Source organism: Mus pahari, chromosome 6 (assembly GCF_900095145.1).
Source record: "Mus pahari chromosome 6, PAHARI_EIJ_v1.1, whole genome shotgun sequence".
In the NCBI taxonomy this organism is placed as follows: domain Eukaryota; kingdom Metazoa; phylum Chordata; class Mammalia; order Rodentia; family Muridae; genus Mus; species Mus pahari.
Genome location: NC_034595.1, coordinates 103,142 through 125,751, shown reverse-complemented (window position 1 = coordinate 125,751; position 22,610 = coordinate 103,142). Strand labels below are relative to the sequence as shown.

The following is a 22,610-nucleotide window of genomic DNA, read 5'->3' as shown; positions in this document are numbered from 1 at the left end:
GATTCTACTCCCTCTCCTTGTAATATAAGGTCTCATGTAACACAGGTCTGCCTGCAGCTCCATGTGTAGCTAAGAGTGACCTTGAACACCGACCCTTCTGTCTCCACCACTGGATCACAGTTACGCATCTCTAGGCCCAGTTTTTGCAAAACCTAGGGCTAGACGTCAACATTCTAGATGTACACTCTACCACTGAACCACATCTCTAGCCCCACGGCTGGATTTTCTAACCCATCCTAAGCCTGCCTGGCACTGTGCTAAGAGGGTCTCTTCATTCTTGCGATAACCTTTGTAGGCAGGAAATTGTGTTTTCCTCATGAGACCCAAGCACGAAGGTTTAAGGAACTTGGGCAGAAATCTTGCTCAGGGCCAGAGCCATCTCTGGTTCTTCCCCGATGCTCCGGTGTCTGAGAGCCCGGTGCCTGCACCGCCTCTGGGCAGTCTTGCTGCGCCCGTGTGCTTTATAATTAGAACAGACTGCAGCTCTGCTTGTGACATCACTGTGAGATTAATATTCAGAAACCCAGGGGGAAACGGAAGAAGGAAAGGCAGAGACTGAGGTGGTGTGCTCCAGAGCTTAAGGCCTAGTTAGGAGGAGCCCATGGATGCTGACTTTGACTGACTTTGGTCATTTCAAGGCTCCCTCCCTCTAGGTCTCTCTGCCTCGACTTGTGCTCTGTGAGTTTGGTCCTGCCCGTGCCATGGAGTTGTATCAAGGACAGCACAGATCACATCCCTCTGTAAAAGCCCAACACTGTAGCAGTCACCTGGCTTTCCAGTGGCTTCCTTTGCCTTGGACTGTCAGGGAGTTCCTTTAATCTGGCTTTCAAGACCCATGCCTCCCAACACGATGGCCTCTTTTCTCCTTTTCCGCTGAATGAGTGGATTCTGGACTGAAACAGGCCAGTCCTCCAGCTGCCCTTTGGCAACACTGGCTCCCCTTACCCTCTCACATCTGTGGCCTGTGCCTTGGAGCCTTGCTGCTGACTCCAGACCTGTGCTGTGCCTGTGCCTTAACAGGTTTACAGTGCCTCCTGTACAGCTAGTTCCTAGCTGCTGGACTCGGGGTGCGCTGGTTCTGGGCATAGTACCTAGAGCAAACCGACTGGCAAGATGTCCAAGAAAGGTTCTCTGCGAGGAAAAAGGGCCGTGTGAGTCGTAGGCCAGAGGACTTGTTTCAGTTTCTGCAAAGAGCAAACAAAGGCTGGCTGGTTGTATTTTTTCATTTAAAGAAAAGTGACCTCAGGCAAAAATAGACGCCCTCCCCTGGACGTCACGCCCCTGAAGCTACCCACCTCCTTGCTGGGAACCCCAGGACAGTATTTTCTACCTGCCTGTTTCCTCGCCACAGATTGTGGGCTCTCACTTTAGCTCTTGCCACTGTATCTGTCTAAAACCCTAGAAAGAAAAGCCAGACATGGTGGCATGAACATTTGAAATCCCAGTGCTAGGAGGGGGAGACCCAAAGGATGCCTAGAGCTCAGTGGCTTACCTAATCAGTGAGCTAAAAATAAGCCCTAAAAGCCCGGTATGCAGGGTCCTAGAACCTATAGTAAACTCCCAGGCACCACAGATTGGTCTCTTCCATCCAGAAGACGGGGCTGCCTGCCAGAGGGAGCAGCATGAGCCATCTCCTCCATGGCGGCCTTGGACCACTCCAGTACAGCCCGGCATTTGGTGTTTGGAGTCAGGTCTACCAGTGGCTCTTGACCTCCATTAGCATGGCCTGTAGATTGGTCCCACATCCCCTCTGCATCCCATCCTGTGCCTGGACGAGCAGGCGAGGGGCCTGGCTTTATTGGTTCCAGCTGACCCCTGTAAGATTACACACATGGTCTCAATTCTTCCTCCCGGTGTCCTCAGTGGGCGTCACCTGTTTTACCACGAGGCAGCTGAGACTCGCCTAGATTAGACACATTCCAGCTGGTGGCTCAGGCGGGACCATAAGTGGCCTTACCTCATCTAGGCTTGTGTCTTTGTACCTCTTTCAGCCTGATTGCCCCTCCCCCCCAGCCAGGTGGGGGTGGTCGCTCTGAGGAAGTGGCTTTTCCCTGCAGCCAGGGTCTGTGCACCCCATGGTGGGGCGGCCTGTGCATTTCTGAGAAGTGTAACAAGGCTTGTCCTTTGAGGATAGCCATGCTGTGAGAATTGGGCCTCTGAAAACTCCCCAGCTCTGAAATGTGGCTGGGTCCCAAGCAGTGATCCTATCTCAGATAAAGCTGTGGCCCAGGGATTTGTGGAGCAGAACCTGGGCTGCCAGACTCCCATCAGGGCTGCTCAGAGGAGTCTCCCCCTCACTCCTCAGTGCTGACTTCTCCCGAGGCCTTGTTGCCCTTGGGGTCGTGTGCAGCCACTCCCCCCAAGAAGTCAAGTGCAGCAGGGCCAGGAATGACACTTGGTGGCCAGAAGTGGGAGGGAGCTGAGCGTCCAGGAGGAGGTCTTGCTTAAATCTGAGCTGCATCTGGGTCACCCATTTGCTCTATTTTTAAACTGGTTGTATGGTTAGGAGGGTCCTTCAGAAAGCTAGCCTGGCGTCACTAGGAAATAGGATGGCAGGGGAAACTTGCAGGGGCTCTGTGGCCTCTGTTCTGTAGTTGGTGGGCAGGGTCAGCTAGTGGAAGGAGAGGATAGTAAAACCCAGGAATCATGGGATCCATCCCCACAGGAGGTGAAGGTGTGTCATCAAGTGTACCCCCCCCCCCTTCCTTTCCATTCTTCGTTCCTTGTGAGCTGAAGCAGGCCAGGCCAGCTGAGGACAGCAGTGCCCACCCTGCTCCTGCCCTTAGAGCTTCCCAAAGCCCTGGCTTATGAAAACCTGTTTTATCTGCTTTCTTCCGATGGAGCTGCGGTGGTGAATCAGGAAAGGGTTGGGATTGTTCCAGGTTTCAGTCTGTCTCGGGGCAGTGTTGGAGGCTGGAAGGCTCGACAGCAGTATCTGACAGAGGACTGAAGAATGCTTGTTGTCATCCCAGCAGCATGCGGCCCGCCCGTCCACTGTTCTCAAGGAAAGAGAAGTCTGGGATGATGTCCCGGGTGCCGGCAGTCCCGCCACTCAACGTCCGACGAGCTCCGTGCGCTCCGGTTGCCAGTCTAGTGCAGAAGCTTCCATCCCTCACTTCCTCAGCCTCCCATCCTGCCCGTCCCTGCCTTTGTTCTGACTCTAAGTCCTATCTGTCCTTTCCTACCCCTCCTTGTCACTTTCTAGCTACTTCCCTGCTGGGTAGCCTTGGTCTCTGGCCTTCCCATGCCCAGGTCGGTCACAGGTTGGCAGGGGCTGGCTAATAAATGACTGGGTAACGGTGGGGACAGAGTCCCCCGTGTCAGGAGACAGGCAGTAGACTGAGGCAAGAAGGGATCTATCTTAGGGTCAGGTGGGCCTACTGCTTTTCTTTGTGACCCTGGGTCTGATTCTTAGCCTCTCTGAGCCCATTTTCTTTCTTATAGAACTCAGTTTTCCATATTCTCTATCAGGCCCCGCATTAGATACAGGCAGAGATCATAAAGATGAATGGACTCTGCCCTGGAGTAATCACTTTAAGGACTCTTTTGTTGTTGTTGTTGTTGTTTGTTTGTTTGTTTGTTTTTTGTTTTTGTTTTTGTTTTTTTGAGACAGGGTTTCTCCGTGTAGCCCTGGATATCCTAGAACTCACTCTGTAGACCAGGCTGGCCTCAAACTCAGAAATCCACCTGCCTCTGCCTCCCAAGTGCTGGGATTAAAGGCGTGTGCCACCACTGCCCGACCACGTTAAGGACTCTTACTGTGCATGGTAAGGTGAGTCAGTGGGGGTTGGGAAAGAGCACATAACATTTAGACATAGAAATTACTTCAGTACTCAGTGTTATACACATGAGAAGCGTTCAATCCTGGGTCTTGCTGGACCATTGTTTTCTGGTATAACAAGGTCTGCTTGTTGGCACTCAAGCCTGGAGGTCCCCTCAAGTATTGTGCCCATGTGCACACCCTGACATGTGGCATTGGCCTCTGGCAAGTAGAACAGCCAGGCCAAGGCCTTGCATCTCTGAGCCTGGAGTTGGGCAACACAAGGCAAACAGCCTGGCTTAAAGGAAGAGGGCGCTGGGAGCTGTACAGAGTTTTCTAAACGTAGTTTATTTGGTTCTTTAAAAACAGATACAGCTTGTTGGGAGTTAGTGACAGTAGAGCCAGACTTTAAAAAAAAAAAAAATCCTGTTAACAGAAGACAGTATGGAAGATCACTTTGGAGACACATTGTGTCACTGCTGCTTGTGAGCCCTTGTCTGTCCCCTGGCTAACCTGTGATCTCCTGCGGGCCCAGAGTTGTGCCTCATTCTGCTCTGTGTCTAGAGCCCAGCCTGGGCCCTGCCTAGGGAGGCCTGTGGAGCAGCACATGGAACTCTGGGCTCACTTCTGTGTGTGCTGGGGGGTGCCTTGGAAAACAGGATGAAGTGGGTCATGGACTCAGTGATGGCAGCCCCAGCCAAGCCCTGGCTGTTGCCTAGCACTGAAGCTGGGCACTCTCCTCATCCACCACTAGGGTAAAGAAGTGAGGCCCCAAGAGGTTAAGTGATCTTCTCAAGGTGGTGCAGCAAGGATTTGAACTTAGAGACCGGGCCCTCAGTGCTCTGCTATGGGGATGCAGCACATGTAGTAAGTCAGTCTGACATGAACAGAAAGCCACGGAAGCTGGGGGCTGGGAGTGAGTGGGATGGGGTAGCAAGAGGGCCCCAGGAAGAAGACACTTCCAAGTGTCACTGGTCCCTTGGCAGTTGGTACATAATGCAACCTACCAGAGTTCTGGGAGCTGGCTTTCTCCTGTTCAGCAGACTCTTGGCCTCTTGTTTGAGCCCATTGGCAGATGCCATGGGGATTTGAGATTTGTTTACAGGATAGAATTTGGCCTGACTGGGACAGTGGGCAGTGCCGGTTTTCCTGTCCCTGAGCTGTGGGTTTACATGACCCTCTCTAAGTCTGTTCTCCATCCTGGAATCAGGCCCTTTGGCCATGATAAGAGTCCCCTCAAGAGGAGGACATCAGGATTTTCCTGTCTGCTGGAACTCCTTGCTCTGCAGCCATTGAGGTCATCACTCTTAAGAGACCGCCTGGCCAAGCTGTTGCAACATTTCCAAGGCCCTGGGGGTTCCTTGTGCTGAGTCCTGTGTGGGCAGAGCTCTGGGCAGGCAGCACGTTTTGGCAGGTCTCTGGTGGTGTCATTGGAGAAAAGCTTCCTATGGCTGTGTGCTCATTAGAACTGAAGAGTCCCAGCTTTTACAGCCTCCTTTTGTTCCTCCCAGATGCTAATAAACAGTCACAGACTTTGGTTAAATGCTGCTTCTGGGAAGAAAGAGAGATGTTTGGGAGAATTCTGTTCCCATGGTATTTCTAGGTCATCAAGGTTTTAGTCTGGGACAGGGGAGTGTTTCCTTTATTGGGGTGGAGTGGATCAAACATGGCTGGTGTTTTTCTGGGGTCCTCAGCTCCAGGAAGGCTCTTGTTTCAAGCTCCACACAGCTGAATCTGCCCTGTACAAGGTGAAGGCTTGGGCTGCCATTCTGCATGCTCAGATTCCCTGCCTCTTGACTCACCATGGGACCTTGAGGAAATCACTTCCCCTGGGTTTGTGAAACCATGGGATTAATAGTGAGGTATTGGCACACATGTGTTGCTACTGAGGATTCGCAGTCTTGGGGGTTTGTTCCAGAGCTCCCAGAGAGCTTTTGGAAAACACGGGCCCCAGGTCCTTCCTGGTAGCAGTTAAATCAGAATATCTCGTGGAAGCCCAAAACTTTACCTTTCTCCAGAGAACAGGTCCATCCCTCTTGAAGGGAGACATGGAGCTGTCTGGTTTCTCTGTGTACCATGGACATCATAAAATTCCAGATTTGAGTGCGATTATGCCTCTTCCACATCACCCAACCTTTCTGATGCTGCTGGGACCCTCCCTGGAGCTACCTTAGAGACACTGGGCCTGGTCCCATGCCCTTCATCTCTTCTTAACTTGGAACAGTCATCTTGTCCCCAGTACCATGCTCTGCAGAGCCGTGGAGATCTCAGGAAGGGCATAGAGCTTCCATTGACAAAAGATAGCAGTTTAGGTGTTCCTGTGAGCTAGTCCTGGCCACTCTCTGTGGCAGAGAGCCCACTGCCTCTCAGAGCATCCTGTTCTGTGTGGAACAGATGTCAGGTCATTCTGAAATTGAGTCAGAATATTTTTCATAACTTCTGCTTATTGGTGCTCATACCACCCTTTCTGACCCCACAGAACATTTTTGAGTCCTGTTGTTGGGATTAGCCACTCATCCGGCAACCCCAACACATCAAGTCCTCTCAGAACACATTCCTTGGTTCCTCCTCCACCGATGCCTGTGAGACAGAATCCAGATGCCATATTACTATGATGGCTCCCAAAGGAGGGGGGTCCAGAGTGGAGAGTGCTTCTTCCAAGGGACCACCCCCAGCCAATTCTGTACACAGAATTGAGGGGGATACTTCCTTGTGGGTAGAAGTCCCCAAGCGAACCCAGCTTGAGATTAGGTCAGCTTTGGGGCACATAAGTCTGTTAGACCACGCGTGCGCAGTCTCTGGTAGCCAGGATACCGGATGTGTCACACATGTGCAGGCTCTTGTCCACCGAAGGGCCCTAGGTCCTCCTGGCTTGCTATCAGGGAAGGGGTGAGTATTTGACTCCTTCTGGTAGCAGATGGGGAGTGTGGCCATGAGAGAGCTTCCTGGGCCTTGGTTTTATGACATCACTGGGAACAAGGTTAATATTTAATGGTGAAGGGCGAGCCCTGTTATTACTGGAGCTCATTCAGCAGCAGCAGCAGAGCTTGTTCTGCCTGTTAGTGTCTTGGTGTCCTGAATGGAAATGGTGAATGGGAATCCAGTTTTCTCTTCAAACCCGATCCCCTGGTCCCTAAGTGCAGGAGGGGTCGTTTGGACTTACGGTGATTTTTCCTGTTTCACTCAGCAAGCAAGCCCACCCAAGCCGGTCCATAGGCTCGGGGCCTTGGCTGCGATTGGGCATTTGGAGCTGTCTGTCGGTCTCACTGCTTGGAGGGTGGCTGACAGAGGTGGTGCAGAGAGATTTGTCTCTGAGCTGCTCTGCTTGGTGCTCCAAAATGGCTGATGTGTCTAAAAGAAGACCTGTGGGTTTTCCAAGTCACTCGCTTCATTTCTAGTAAATGGGCAAGCAGGCCACCCATCAGGATGTTGGGGCTCATTCAGCTCTTTGGAGGGTGCTGGTTTGAGTTATAGCCTGGCCCTCACAGGCCCACTCCCCCTCCTAACTCCCAAGGGTCTGGCACCTTTTGTCTCTACTGCAAATATGGTGACTTGGCTTTTTAACCCAGCTGGGTTCAACTCGTAGCTCCAGGAAAAGTGAGTTGACGCTACCTTACTGCTGTTCCCTTTTCTTGGTAGCTCTGCCTAGAAAATGTAGCATCTAACCCCCTTTTATCAAAAACACGGAATACCAAAAAGGAGTGTGTTCACTGGGTACCGACCACTTCGTAACCTTTTCTGCAAGCTGGGCGGAGGATGCCCTAGGTGACTGTGTAAGGAGTAGATGACATCTGTTCAGAGCAGCTCACCTTGTCACGTGCCTGGGACTTGACGTGACTTGGCAGCCAGGGAATGAAGGAAGAGTAGACACATGTAGACAAACTGCGATCAGCTGGCCATGCTGGCTCTGGGCGAGTAGCACCAACTCCACAACGACCAGGAGCCTCAGTGCTTTCATTTTGTGTAGCACTAGGGAGGGCTTCGCTCCTCTCTGTTGGAGGTCCTTATCGGGGAGCAGCCTAGGGGGAGAAAGCTAAGGTTATTAATTTTTGTCCAACCCACCAATATTAGTGCTTGAACCAGTGGAGGGCTTTGTCACTCTGCTTCACCCGGCCTGTACAGGGACAGCTTGGCCATTTCCATGGGTCTGAAGCATTGGGTGTGGATGTGTGTCTCAAACATACATATCCACTCAGGACTTAATCCTCTGTACTCAGCTCACTCGGGGAGGGAGACAAGTCCCCGCTGCCTTTTGGCTTTTATTCTCCCCCTGTTCAGAGGACATTTTTTGTGGGAAAGGTTTGGGGATCAGGAGAGAAGGTCCAGTGGCCTCCTTCACAGGATCCTGTGAGTGGCATCATATCATTTACTGCCTCTAAGGATGAGGACCGTGTCAGTGTACTGCTTTGGAAGGGGCCATGGGGTTCCTAGGCAGGATGAGCCCAGTGTAGAGATGGAGGGAGGTGAGAGCTAGGAGCCAGCACCCTGTTAGCACAGGCTACAGGAGGAAGCCCTGCTTCCCAGGTGTGGCCCCGGCAGGTGGCAGGTGTGTGAAGTAAGTCACAAGGGCTGCTGTCTGGGGAAGAGAGACTTCCAGTACTGGCTGACTAGGGAGTGTTAGGGCCGTCCTTGCCTAGGGTTGGCACATCTGAGCCAAATGGGCAAAGCCGCCTCCTCCTCTTCCTGTCAAACCTTCCTTTGGAGATTTCCTGTTGCTGGGGAAAAGTGGGTGTCATGGGAGAGCCAGCACTGGGGATGACGCATCGGCTCAGAGGTTAGGTTGGTGAACTAAGATATCGGAAACCCAGAGCCAAGAGCCCGGCCCTCGGGAGGTGCTCCCTCAGCAATACCCCTATGACTGCTTCCCACACTCTTTGTGCCTTCAGGGTCTGCTCTGAGGTTCTGGTGTCCTTGCACAACTAGACTAGAACCCCGTGAGCCAAGCTTGGTCTCAGCAGAGAGGAAGCAGTTGTTGGATAGTTGCTTTATCAACAAGTCCCCATCCCTTCCTTAACTCCCAGTTTACCTAACAAGACCACTGTAAAATTTAGACTGCACTTTTTTTTTTTTTAAATTGATAAGTTGGTATTCAGCTCAGCATACCTCTGTCTCTCTTTAAGGATGAGATGTTTCCTGTGGCTGGTGAATTATGGCCTGTTTGGAAGGAGATTTTACGATGTGCATTAATAAATACGAGCTGTTCTGGGCCTGACCCATGGAGCTCCTCTCTGAACATTGTGACGGTGTTTTCTAGAGACAGTTCAGGGGGAGGCCAGGACCTTAGACACACACCATCCCTGTGGAACCCATATGGGTGATTCCTCTGCTTTGAAGCTTCCCAAAGGCTTGGAGGTGTTAGTAGAGCCACAGAAATGAAAAGTTGGGGAGGCTTAGCTTTGATTTGTGTGTTGGTTTTGTTCATTTTTAAATGACATCTGTCCCCCACTGATGGGGAAACAGAGGCAGTGGATGTGTAATTTAGCAAATGCTGTCAAGTTGGGGAGAAGGGGTCATTCAGGATTGGAGCCTCGGTGGTGGCAGCATACACACACATTTAATCCCAGCACTTGGGAGGCAGGTGGATCTCTGTAAGTTTGAGGCCAGCCTGGTCTACACAGTTAAGTTCCAGGACAGCAAGGGCTACACAAGAGAAAGAGAAACAAACAACAAAAAGCCCCAAGTGCTCCATGGGAACTTCTGGGTGTGGAAGCCAATCAGAATCAGCAGCATCGTTTGCAGGGCCGCCCTTTCCCAAAGTAATGTAAATCACATTATTAAAGAATTATTGAGAGCTGGGAGTGTAGCTGAGAGATGTAGCCCCTGCTTAACACTTTGGAGGCCCTGAGTTCAATCCTTTATGCTAAAGGGAAAGAATTTTCAAATCAGTGACAGAAAGACATTAATTCAAGCCCTGGCCTATGTGACTGCACAAGCCACATGTCTTGAAGTTGGCCCTGGGGACCATAAACGTCAAAATCCCTGATAAATAAAACTCTATAGTACTTAACCCAAGAAACGAAGTATGCTGAGCCAGGCCTTTTAGATGCCCACAATCCCAAGAGAGTATTTTCTCTGCCTCCTGTAGCTCTTCCATGGTGCTTGAAGTCTGGAAGAAACCAAAGCAGGAAAGCTGTAGAGGTGAGGCCTCTGGGAGCCCTGTGAGGAGGAGGAGATGAAGTTCTCTCCATGTTTATGTGGCCTTCAGTGCTTGCCCTTCTGTCTCTACCTCCCTGGGAACAACTGTCACTCGAGGCCCACCAGGTCCCTGTGATTTTTGTCCAGGCACCTATTTTGAGGATGAAGGGACAGGAAGTATTGTTGGAGAAGCTTCCTGCTCTAGAGCAGGTGGCTTCTGAGACCCCGGCAGTACCTCTAGAATTTGCTCAGCATCCCAGAGGGAGAGCTTCATCATGGAAGATTGATCTCCTCTTTCACAGTGAAGAAATAGAAATGACGAGGTCAAATGTGTGGGCAGAAGTGTGCTTGGCGCTCTTTTGGTTCAGCTGGGATGAACTGAGCAGAAAGGCCTCCTGTGGGTCCAGTCAGTCTCTCTCCAGGCGCCCTTCCTGCCTCCCCTCTGGTGATTTCCACCTCTGCTTGAGGGTTCTTACTGTTGCTTTCTTAGAACAACATATCCACACAGCTGACCCTGTAGCCCAGTTTTTCTAGCTATCTTCCCTTCTCAGGCTCTCCTTCCCTGTCTTCTCATAAGTGTCCTCTGCTAAATAAGCCACTTGAAAGGGAGTCTGGATGAAAGGTCCATATCTGGGGAAGTTCACACAGGCCTGTGGACTGGAAGGGAAGATGGTGGCATCCTCTATGCATCCCCCAGGGCCCTTGCTGTGCTAGTATGGTGTGCTGAGCATTGTGCCGTCCATCCTCTGGTTCCTCCATACACAGTAGGAAGGTGGCTTCCTAGAGAGTTAGGAGGCAGGCTGAGAGAAAGGATGCCGCTTGCCCGGAGCCCAGAGCTGGCAGAGACCTGGAAACAGCAGCAGTTGGGCTCAGACCAGCACCACTTGCCATCTCTGCCATACCCTTGCCTCTTGCCTGCCATACCTTGCTGGAACCCTGCTGTCCACCAGGGGCTGTGCTAAGGTTAAATAAGGGGCACTCTTGAGAACCTCCCTCCTATGGGAAGTAGGAAAAGACAAGCCTATTAAAGGTTATGGACCATAGCCTGCGTGCGTTGGGCAGAGGGACAATTGAACAGCAGGCAGCCCAGGTCTTTGTGAGGTACCCGAATTATGCTACCAAGTGCCAAGGGCATGTGAGATGGCATTTTGGGTGTTAGGACAGTTTGTTAACCTACATGAAAAAGTCTGTTGAGGACTGGCCACTGGGCATGACAAGCAGATAGCATTACTTTAAAGTAAATCAACGGTTCCTGAGCATTCACTATGAAGCTGAACATAAGCTGAATCTCTTGGTAGTGGTAGTTGTGGCTGATGCTGTGTGTCAATAAATGGAAGTGTCTGTTGGGGGAGGGCAGCTCTTTACTGCTCGTGTGCCTAACGATGCCCTGGTCTGCCTCTGGGCTCGCCCTGAGAGGAGCTGTTCATGAATCATTCTAATGGGCCCCATTCTGAGAGAAATGACCCTTCGCTCAGTACTGTTGGCTGCTACTTATTGAAATGCACCGTGTGCCCAGAGCTGCACCAGGCCAGCAGCCTCCCCTTGTCCTGGTAGCTTCAGCACAGAGAGAGGGCCTCTGGAGGGGTGGGCTCTGCTTGGTGATGGATGCCTGGTTTCTGAAGGTCCCACCTTGCACTGCGCAGGCCTTAGGCTCCCAGGCACTGCTGCTTTGCCTGCGGACCATCCCCGTGAGCTCAGTGGAGATACCACACCCTAGGGCCCTTTCTTGCCGCAGTCCTGGTTTTTCCTTTGAGGGGAGTGGTAGTAGATGGACCACGCCTATCAAAAACAGGGAAATGCCCTGAAAGTTGGGAAGTGTCAACTGCGATTTAGAAGTATAGACAGTCTATAGGTACCCACACTAACAGATGATGTTAGCCATACCTCTTGTCCTTCAGGGGTAGGAGGAGCTCTGCTTTTGTCTACCTCTGGCTACGTGGAAGCCTCTCATTGGTCCTGGTCAGTACAGAGAGGGCCTGCTCTGGTGTTCAGGTGACCTTGGCAAAGCTGTTAGTTCTACCCATTGTCTTTTTACAAAATGTGGCAGAAGGTCCTTAGTTCCTGCAGCCTTCTTGTCCCCCTATCCCTCCCTCCCTTCCCAGCCTTAGCTCTGACATCGCAACTTTTGATTTTGTGAACCAGGTATAATGCTGTGTCTGCTCCCCTGTCCAACACCCCATACCCCACTCACCCCTGCAAGAAGCCTGGGAGGAAGGATTGTCTGGTGTGTAGGTTGGCCCAGCATGATGGAGGCTGCTATGGAGAAAAGGGGAGCAGTAGTCAGACAACGCAGCCCCAGCCCAGCCTGGCTCAGCGCAGCCTGGTGTCCACCTCCCACAGAGAGCTGTTTGTGAGTGGCGCTCCTTGCAGGAGAAGCAGAGGTGGAGGGACGCAGGTGGACTATGGTGGTGGGCTTCAAAAGGTGGCTACGGGGCCGGGCGTGGTGGCGCATGCCTTTAATCCCAGCNAGGTGGATTTCTGAGTTTGAGGCCAGCCTGGTCTACAAAGTGAGTTCCAGGACAGCCAGGGCTACACAGAGAAACCCTGTCTCAAAAAACCAAAAACAAAACAAAAAAAAACAAAAACAAAAACAAAAAAAACAAAAGGTGGCTACGGTGAGATTTCTTTGAAATATTTATTGGTGGTTTTAAAAGAACAACTTTGAACTATAGGAATTGCAGAAATGGAGTGGTGTAGACTCAAAAGTTAGGAAAGGGGTGTGGCTCCTGTCTCTGGCATTGACTTGGTTTGCTCATCCCTTCCCCCATGCTCAGTGGGTTCCTGGACAACCACCTTCTTTCTTCAGGTGGTGGCATATGTAAACACTGCAAGGTTTCCCGTGCACAAATCTTGCACGTTAGTGGAGAGCCAACAGACTGACTAGGTCACCTCTTCGCGTCCTCTAGGTAGTGTGGAACACCGCTGGGTGTTGGCTGAGCCTGAACTGAGAGAGAGATACTCAATTTTCTGTCCAGAGATCATGGCAGAGAGTAGTTGAAGCTCTAGGACTGAGTTCAAATAGAAGCTCTCACTATTAGAGAGATGCGGACAGACCTGTCCTTAACATTTGACAGTAAGTTTCTGGGTAAACAGGGTTGGGCCAGGCCATGCTCCAGCTTCCTACCCAGATTAACAGCCTGGTTGGAGGGTGCTCAGCAGAAAGAGTTGGGTGGGTGTGTGAGAAAGAAGAGGAGGGCTGTGAGTGGGCCTGGCTTGAGCCAGCAGAGGCTGGTTTGGAATGTCTTTTTTCTGACAAGCTGGAACCTGCAAGTATTTAGGCAGGCAGCTGTGGCTATCCCAGAGGAGGGACTAGAAGGGGTGGGGGTGGTGGTGGTGGTGGTGGTGGTGGTGGTGGTGCATTTATTCCTCTGGTCTCCTCATGTGGAACAGGTATGGACAGTCAGTAAAGAGACATCTTGGTAGAATGCCAACTAAAAGGTCACACACAGGCCCTGGTGGAGGCAGAGCTCAGTGCAAATGGTAGGTCTCTTCCTAACATCCTGCATACCAGAATCACCAAGTCCTGAACTCCTTTTGCTTGAGTCTTGGGGCCAAGCATTCAGCAGGTGAGGAAAGAGGATCCTCAAGTTTGGAGCGCTCAAGACTGAGTCAGATCTTGAGAGGGAAAGAAGGGAGCCTGTTCTGAGTCCTCCCACCCTCTCATTTCCAGAAGCTGAGGCTGATTGCGTGGATGCAGCTAATTAATCTCTCCCAAATTAATTTCCTTACCATGTCGGAGATGATTTATTGGCGTGCCTTTACTGGGGGTTGGTCTGTGCTGGTCAAAACCCCAGAGGACAGGGAGAGACAAGTAAGGGCACTCGCTTGTATATCTCTGTAGGGTGTCAACAACTGGGTCTGTGGACTCCTCTGAGCCTGGTACACTGGCTGGATGTGGGATGTGCACTGCACAGACGAGGGTGGGCTTGCACCTCTGGGTGTTTGCCGTGGCTGTAGGGAGGTGCGGAGGTGGGAAGGAAGGGCTCTTCCTCTGGGGACTGAGAACTATGATAGCTGGTGTCTTGTTTAATTGTGGTTGTTTCCTGTGTGTCATTACTGGGGTTTTGAGGGAGGGGTTGAGGGGTCCCTGAGTCTGTTTCACCTTTAGGTTTTGGCTTCTCTTAGGCCGAGGTCAGTCATATTTGAGGTTTTTTGCACCACAGTGTTTATGGGTGCTGAGTACACAGAAGGTGCCTCCTGCTTTGAAATAAGAACTCAGTGTTCTTCATAAATACTTACACAACCCAGAACCATCTCACTTGCTCCTTACAACCACTCTCTCTGTCCCAGATCCCAGGAGAACTCTGAGCACAGAGAAATAAAGCAGGTTGCCTGGAGCTACCCAGAGCTGGTTAGCAGAGGCTGTTCCAGAGTCCTGCTTGTCTGAACTGTCACTGCCCAGCCACGGCCTTTGAGCATTGCCCTCCCTTCTCGGTGCATCTGTCTGGATGGCCCCACGCAGGTGCTTTTCAGCCCCAATGCCCCGGTTGGGGGCTCTAAGGACAGCCCACCCATTTGATCAGCTCTTAAAGCCTGGCTGCCTGTGTCAAGAGCTGCACGTCCAGGTCAAGAGACACACCAGAAGCAGTGTGGCCTGTGACCTCCAGTTAGCTGACCTTCCACCCAGAGCCTCCGACTGGACAGCATCACTGCAGGCACTTCCTTTCCTGGTGAGCTTGCCCCTTTACTGATGCACAGCCTCTCGACCACAGCTGCTTCCCCACAGTCCTCCTATGCACTTCCCACACCCCTGTTCCTATGTTGGAATGGTAACAGAGCCGCCATCCAGTGGATGCCAGACCGCCAGGTCCTGTGTCACAGTGGGTCCTAAGTGGGTCTGGGACTAAGGACAGTCACAGAGCCCTTTCACTGCAGCAAGAATGTAATGTTGTTTGTACCTGTCAGGGAGCCCTTCTGGGCCCCAAGTGACAGAAGGGATCATGGCCCCTGAACTTAAAGCTAGCAAGCAAGATAAAGAGCCCAAGGCCAAAATGCTTGTGATGCCTCACCCCCACCATCCATCAGTGAATGACAGGCCCTGTCACACTGTACTGTGCCTCTGTAGCCAGGTGGCTGTTCACCTGACACCTCATTACAGCAGAAAGCCAGACTGTTTTCACTCTTGCTTAAAGTGGTCCTAATGGGAGAAGGAAGGCTGGGCATGGATGAATCTAGACTTCACCTGGACCTATCATATACTGTGCGAATGTGTAAAATGGTTGGGGGTGTGGCCTCACACTGTTACTGAAACTAAGATCAGCTTTAGTGGTGAGTCCATGGGAAATGGCCTGGCTGGGACTTGGCAGGCAGACCCAGGGGTCTCCACCTGGAGTAAACAAACAAACAAACAAACTGGCATGGCACGGCAAGTCTGGGCCCTCATGGGCTCCCATCCCCTCAATTCCCAGAGACGAATGGGAAAGCAGCATAGAGACCCCACCCCCACAACCCCACAGCTGAACTGGACCCTCTGTGTCACCACTTCCCAGAAGCAGCAGGTACCTCAGTGTGACTGGCAGGTGGGAGGTGACAGTGGAGGAATGGGTGTGGGCTGGTTGCATGCGTCCCATCTTTAGAACATGACAGCTGCCCTCCCCTTCTGTCTTTGGTGGTAGAAGGGACCTAGGATGTACGCATCTGTGTGTTGAGAGCTTGGTAGGCAAGGCCCAAAAGTGCCAGGACTGTGAGCCTTGTGATCTCCTGGAGTGGGAACCCCGGCGAGTGGGAGGGGCCGGGCAGGGGGCTTACCTGTGGATCCTCTGTTCCTGCACAGACCTTGTTGCTCAGTTGGAACCAGCTCTCCGGATTGCAGAGGATGCCCTGCCTCCTGCATCTAAAGTAGATTCTCAGCGATAGACCAAAGGCAAGTTAGGTCAGCTCTCGCTCCTATGACTGACCCTCGGGCTGGCAGGGGCCCCACAGTTGCTTAACTTCACGAGCAGGGCTTAGAAACCCCTGGGAAAAAGTGAAATTCCAGACTAGTGACTGGAGGTTTGCCCTCAGAGCAGTGGCGGAGGGGCTGGCTCCTGCTTTCGATCCCTGATAAGAATCTCCTGGGTTGCTTGTTAAGTACACAGACAGTTGAGGCAAGGAGGCTGCTGTCTTAACAGTCATTCCAGGCCATTTCTGTCTGAGACAGGTTTGGGAAGCAGTCTGTCTGCTGTTCTAAAAATAGCCCGTGGTAGAGTTTGCGGCACTTCTTGGGCTTGCATGTCGCACAGTAAGTAATAGGGCCTCCTTGTTTGCAGTTCTCCCACACCTGTCAGTCTAGGGACTCGCTCTGTGCCGACTTTTTCTCCAGCTGATCAACTCAGGGTCCTGTCTGATTTCTCATAAATAGGCATGTTGTGTTTAGCGTCTCACAATGACCCTTTCCTTTCATGGAGAAGGCTGTTGTTAACCTCCATCGATTAACACCCCAGGGTGGGATGACATGCATGCTTGACAGTTCTCCTGTTGACGGGTATAGAGGTTGTGTGGGACTTGAAACATACTTAAGTGGACATTTTGCCCATGTTTCCATGTGCACATTTACTGAGATGTAAAATCACTATGTCAGACTGTGTGCATTTGGGGATTTCCATTGGTTCTGGTGAAAGTTACCGCACTTTCTGGGAGAGGACTTCATACAGGGGCAGCTATCTTACAAGAGCAATGAAAACACTCATCCAGGCTTATGGAGGGTCAGCCCCACACCCACCCTCCTCAGCACCTCCCTTGAGATGGATGGACAGGAAGACTGCCTACTGTCTCACAGCTAATCCCCAGGGTAAACACCACAAGCTTTGGCTGCTCGACCCCACAGCTTGTGCTCTATGGGGTTGTCTGTAGGGCCAGCTCCTGACCTGTAGGCAGCCCACAGAACCACGGTGAAGAAGAGTGTTGGGGAATGGTGGAGTCTAAATCCCAGAGTAGGGGACCTCCTGATGGATGCTCGGTGACTTGACCTGGCCCTGCCTCAGGGCTGCTCCGTGGCTGATTTATAAGCCAGTGAAAATCCTTTAGTCATAGGGGAGAGAGCAAGGAAGGGGTGGCCTGGACCCCTGCCCTTTTGCTATCTCAGACCCCCTTTAATGTGCGGACCAGGGGTCTTGCTTCCCACAGAAGGCTGCCTGTGCTGTCACACAAGTCTTGGCTGGTTCCCACGGTTGAACAGTTTGTTTAGACTTACAGGACTTACCTGCCAACCAGGGCATCCTAAAGCAAGCAACTCCAGCAGGCCCACATTTGTGGAAAGCCACTGGTTTTATCTGAAGGCATAGCTCCTGCCTATGAGCCTGAGGTAACCAGGGTAGTTACAGTAGGTCACACCACCCAGTCTCTGTGGCCAGTGGACTCGACTGTTCACAAGGGGGTCTGCCTCCCTGCCCCGGTCCCAAACTGGTTAAATTTTACTTCCAACTAGGACATGATTTGCGTAAGGTTGGACCGTTCAGTGCAGTGTTTGCCAAGTTTCAGGTTGCTTAAACTCATTGCCCTCCCCTCCACCAGCCTCACTTTGAAGTTCAAAAGCAAATTGATTAAATATACATTTTAGGAACTTTCCGATTTGCTTCTTAAACTAACAGAATTCTAAACTTTTTTTTTTTTTTTTTTAATGGAAGGATTTTCAGCTGTCAGCAGATATAACTGCAACCACATGTCATCAGAGGCCAGGGGTTTTCCTGGTTTTAGGGTTTGTGAGTTTTTATTGAAAAGGAAATAAAGCAGGGCAGGCAGCCGGGGGCCCATGACAGCCTGAGCTCAGATCTCATTTTAATTAGAAAATACAGACAACGCCTGCTTTATCGCAGCCCTCCCAGTGCTCCCATCTGAAGGTGAACAAAGATTTGGTTTGTCTTGCAAATTACAGAGCTCTTCCGAGATGGGGCAGGAGTGCTTTTTGCTGAGTTTCCTTGGAGACTGCAGCTAGGCTAGGCACCACCTTACCGGCAGCCCGCAGGCTCCAGAAGAAACACCAAATAATTTTGTTTTCTTCTCCTTTTCACTGAAGACTACAAGATTTTCACATTGCTAAGACAGTGAATGTGGGGCAGGAGCAGCTTGTTAGCTGTCACCTGCAGCAGCTATGTACTTCATGATCTCCCTTGGGATGTCTGGTCCCTTGAACTCACAGCTCTGCCCACAAGACCCACATCTGAACTGTTCTGACCCACGGTGCTTCCCATACATGACTTTTCATGTATTCTGCAGATGGTAGAGTGCAAATATCAAATGAAAGACAAAGCGGCCCAGCTCTCCCCAGCCCTCTTCCTTCCTGGCCTGGCGTCATTTGAGCTCACTGAAAGGCACTGATTACCATGTCATCGTGTGGAGGAGCCCCTTGGGACCAGAGCCTAACCTGGCTTTGTCTGCTCAATTACTGGGTGCTCTAGACCTGGGTCTTCCCTGATCATGTGCTCCAGTTTAGTGACCAGGGACGACTGCCTGCTCTCCCTTTTCGGGCATTACATTCTAGGTAGCTGTCGATTTCTTGAGCCGCCCTGCCAGCGGGGCTGCCGCTTGCTGCCACTCAACCAGGCAGAGGCTGGGGTCTTCTCCAGTTCCTGAGTTTACCCGCCTTGCAAATGCCTTAAATTCCAGGAGCCCAAAGAGAAGAGCGGCTCCTGTGGTTTCTAATTAAAACTACAATTTAAATAACAATCCAGCAAGGGGGGTGCTAACCGCTGCCCTCCCTGGGGCAGCAGCTGGGAGACTGGGGACTTATTTGCTCTTTGTTAGACACCTGACCTGAAGTGGGGGGGGGAGGTTGATGGGCTTTGGGGTGAGGCTGGTCTGTAATAAAGGTTTGGGTTGAGAAAGCTCAAGTCCCTTCCTTCTCTGTGAGGACTAGGGAGACTAGAGAGAGGAGGTGCTGCGCTCTCCTGAAGCTTTGGGCTGGAAATGGCCATCCTTTACCAGGAAATGTGGTACTTCTCCCATAGAGCAGTAGAATTCCAGATATGCACACTCCTCACCAAGTCTGAGACCTGCCCCACTGACTCATTCTCCCTCTGCTGTTAGTCCATGGGCTGGCAGGGCTCTGGCCAACTGCCAAGTGAAAGCGCCAGAATAGGCTTTGTGAGTGAGGATGTGCCCCCAATGCCCACCCTGGACCTCAGTTGCCGTCCATTACAGAAGGGTCTGCTGGCCCTCAGACCCCTGGCATGCTCTGTTTCTACCCTGGCATCTGTGCATTGCTGAGTCTGGTGTTTTCATCAGGCTTGTTTAGGGCCACACTCATCTTTTATATGTGTTGATCTCACCAAATTGTTGTGCGATGACCCACAACATGATTGTGTTCCAGATTTGGAGAAACACGAGATGCTGAACGAGACTCTCCTTGTCTGCGATCTTGGGCCTCAGCCAGCACCAAGGGCCTGCCAACATTTCTCTATTTTCTGTGATCTCCCGACTTTCTCCTCATTGTTCCATCCACTTAAACCTAGTAACACGTTCCCCATGTCTCCAGGTCCTCATCTCTGCACTCTGTGTGCCTCTGACCTCAGCTGCTCCTCTGGCTCCCCCAGGGTGGGCTCATGTTTCCCAGCTCCCCTTCCCCTCCTTGCTAGCCCAGGAGCAGCTTCTGTTGGCAGGACCAACGCCCAGAGATGCACAGTGGTGAGACAAAGCCACAGATGGCCTCACATTCTCTCCCTCCCTGCAGGTGACCATAGCTGATGACTACTCTGATCCCTTTGATGCCAAGAACGACGTCAAGAGCAAAGCAGGAAAGGGCGAGAGCGCCGGCTACATGGAACCTTATGAAGCCCAGAGGATCATGACAGGTGAGGGGTTTCAGTTTGTTTTCTGTTGTTGTGACAGAAACAGCCTGAGAGTGGGCAATTTATAATATGTATACTAGAAAGAGGTGCTTTTGTGATTCCAAGGCTTTGTGCTACATCACAGTGTGGCAGAAAACAGCAAACATGCTCTGAAGAGAGAGGGAGGACCTTGCTTTCCCACACAGTAAGAACTCACCCACTTCCACAGGGTGGCATGGCTCTGTTTATGAAGATTCCATTCCCTTGCTCAGACTCCTCCCATTAAATCCCACCTCCCAACACTGCTGTGTGGAGCAGCTAGTGAGCACCATACTAGATCTAGGGGTACAGAGCACAGTCAAGTCATAACACTGGGCTTACAGCTTAACAAGGAGGGTCTGCTGGGCATCCTGCCACCTTCTTTTGGAATAGTGCTTTGTTTACAGTGATAGCTGAGGGTCAGGGGCTATTTTACCCCCCCCCCCGCATTCCCACATTGGTGGTTTTGTGTGTGTGTGTGTGTGTGTATGTATGTATGTATGTATGTATATATGTATAACCTGCATGCAAAACATACGCCACATGCACATGTGGAGGATAGAGGACAGATTGGCAATAATGGATTATTTTACCATATGAGTTTTGTGTTTTGAACTCAGGTCATTAGGCTTTGTGGCAAATGACCTGTGGAGTCACTTTGCTTGCCCGTTCCCCACATTTTATTGGTTTGTGTTTCACCAACATCGGAAAAAATAACTTTTAGGTTAGAACACAGTTATAGTTAACCATAAATACCAAGAGCTAGAGGAGAGTTTGCTCAGAAACTCCTGAATACAGAGAGAGGATCTTGCCAAGGCTTCTTATGACTCTTGACTTCTTTGTGTGTACTGTCACCATGGCGATTGATAGTGTGGGCATGGCCCAGGGTGAGCTGTCAGTGTAAGCACTCTAAGAAGGGACTTAGATCCCTGGACAGATGCAGAACTTGTTAGTGCTGAAGGCAGCCGTGGAACAGGGTGGCATAGGAAGTTGGACTGTTTACACTGGGCCACCAGCCCAGAGTGGCCCTGAACTTTGTAGATAAGGATGGTCTTGAACTTCTAGTCCTCCTGACTTTAACTTGAGTCATCACATTCCGTGTCTGTGGTGCTGGGAACCAGCTCTTGGGCTAGGCAAGCGCTCCACAGCCTAGCCACATTCCCCGCCCATCAAGTTAAGCCTTGAGAGGGATCCCTCCAAGGGAATTGTTTGAAGTTCTATGCTGTGTACAGAACCTCTTACCAGGGCAGTGTCTGGTGCCTGGAAGGGGCCCAGGCTGGAGTCAAGCACATCCAGACTGGGCACATGCCACCCAATCAGTCTCTGAGATTCAGTTTCCCCTGGGTAGCAAGAACCTTAAATCAGGCAGTTAACACGGGCTGCAAGGCTGCTTTGCCCACATTCTGTGCCCCTGCTTTTCCCTGTGTCAGTGACAATAAGGTCACAGTGACAATAAGGTCACAGTGGAGGTTGCCGGTTCTCTGGTCCTCATTTGCAGTAGTTGATGTGGGATTCCAGTGGAAGGCTTGTTTTTACCAATAGAGAGCTGAAGCCCCAGGGAACCCAGCTGCTTGGTTGTGAGGCAGCTTCCTGTGTCAGGACCAGCTAGCACTTTCTCCCCAGCACTGCATGCCAACTCATCATTGTTGGTGTTCGCCCCTCTGCAACCCTAGCTCCAGGTGATGGGGAGCTTTTGTGAGCCACTGGTTCCACCCTGTGGAGAACTGAGCACTTGTGGCATCCTCTGACTCCCTCAGCTCACTGTCACAGCTCACACCACACTTATGTCACCTGTAAGAACCTGTCTGGACCCAAGATAGGTGCTCAACCCCATGGGCTCTGTGTTCCAGTGCCTTCTGGACGTGTGAGCCTTGTTTATACCCTACCCAAGCCAATTCTAGAACTGCCTCCTTAAAACCTTACATTGAGTCAGAAGTTGCAGCTCGGTGGGGAGAACTCTAGCCTGCTTCACTCCCTGGTTCCACAAAACAGAGGACTCAGCTGGAGAGCCAGAGACCAGTCCAACTGTTCTTTGAATTGGGAAATTAGGGCTAGAAAAACAAAAACAAGCTAGTCCTTTTGAGACTTACTTTTAACCTACTCATTAAATGGGAAGATACTTGACAAATCTGCCCATGCCTCAGTGGTACATTGGGAGTCAGTGCGAAGGGTTTTACAGTCAGACGTGTGCTTGGTTCAGATGGCCTGAGGTTTATGCTAACCCTGAACTCTGAAGCCTTAGGAGGCCATGATTCATTGTGACTGCCCAACCCCACTCTCTTTTACACGCACGCACGCACGCACGCACGCACGCACGCACGCACGAATACTCTGTTCATACTCTTTAGGACTGACTCAAAGAAGGGAACAGGCAAGGACAGATCTCCCTTGGCTCATCTTCCAGACTCTCTCATATTGACTCCTTCTGTTCACTGCTGCCTGTCCGGGCCTCAGTTTCAAAAAGAAAGACTAGAATATTTCTGGGTTTCCTTCCTACCTCCACATGCATATTTGATGTTCTTAGACCAAATCTCCTATTGGTCAGACAGCTTCAGAGCCTAAAGTACTTTCTCGGTGTCTTTGTTTTTTGCCCCAGTGCTGGGCACTGAGCCTAGGCCCTCATAGGTCTAGACAAGCAGTCTAAGTGAGCCACTATATCCCAGGCCCTCTTTTTACATTTTATTTGATGGCGGTCTTGTTAAGTTGCCCAGGCTGGCTTTGAACTCACCCTGGGGCTCAGGTAGGTTTCAGTTTCCTGAGTATTGAGGAATATAGGCAGGTGCCACCAGGCCAGCTACAGCTCAGTCTTTTCCTTTCCCCAAGTCTCTGTCCCAGGCTGCAAGGCCCTGGCTCCCAACTGTCTGTAACTACAGCTCCATAGGATCTGATACCCTCTTCTGGCCTCTGTGGACACACACACTCACATGCACTGT

The 22,610-nt window shown here is 51.3% G+C and overlaps 1 protein-coding gene across 1 annotated transcript in view; it reads left to right on the top strand.

The window, feature by feature from the left end:
* The window catches only part of Shb (SH2 domain containing adaptor protein B), a 109,416-nt gene that overhangs the window by 21,630 nt on the left and 65,176 nt on the right, over positions 1-22,610 (top strand). Inside the window, exon 2 of the mRNA XM_021200330.2 lies at positions 19,542-19,662. Within this exon, the coding sequence (XP_021055989.1) occupies positions 19,542-19,662 (121 nt within the window). The remainder of the gene's footprint in view (positions 1-19,541; positions 19,663-22,610) is intronic.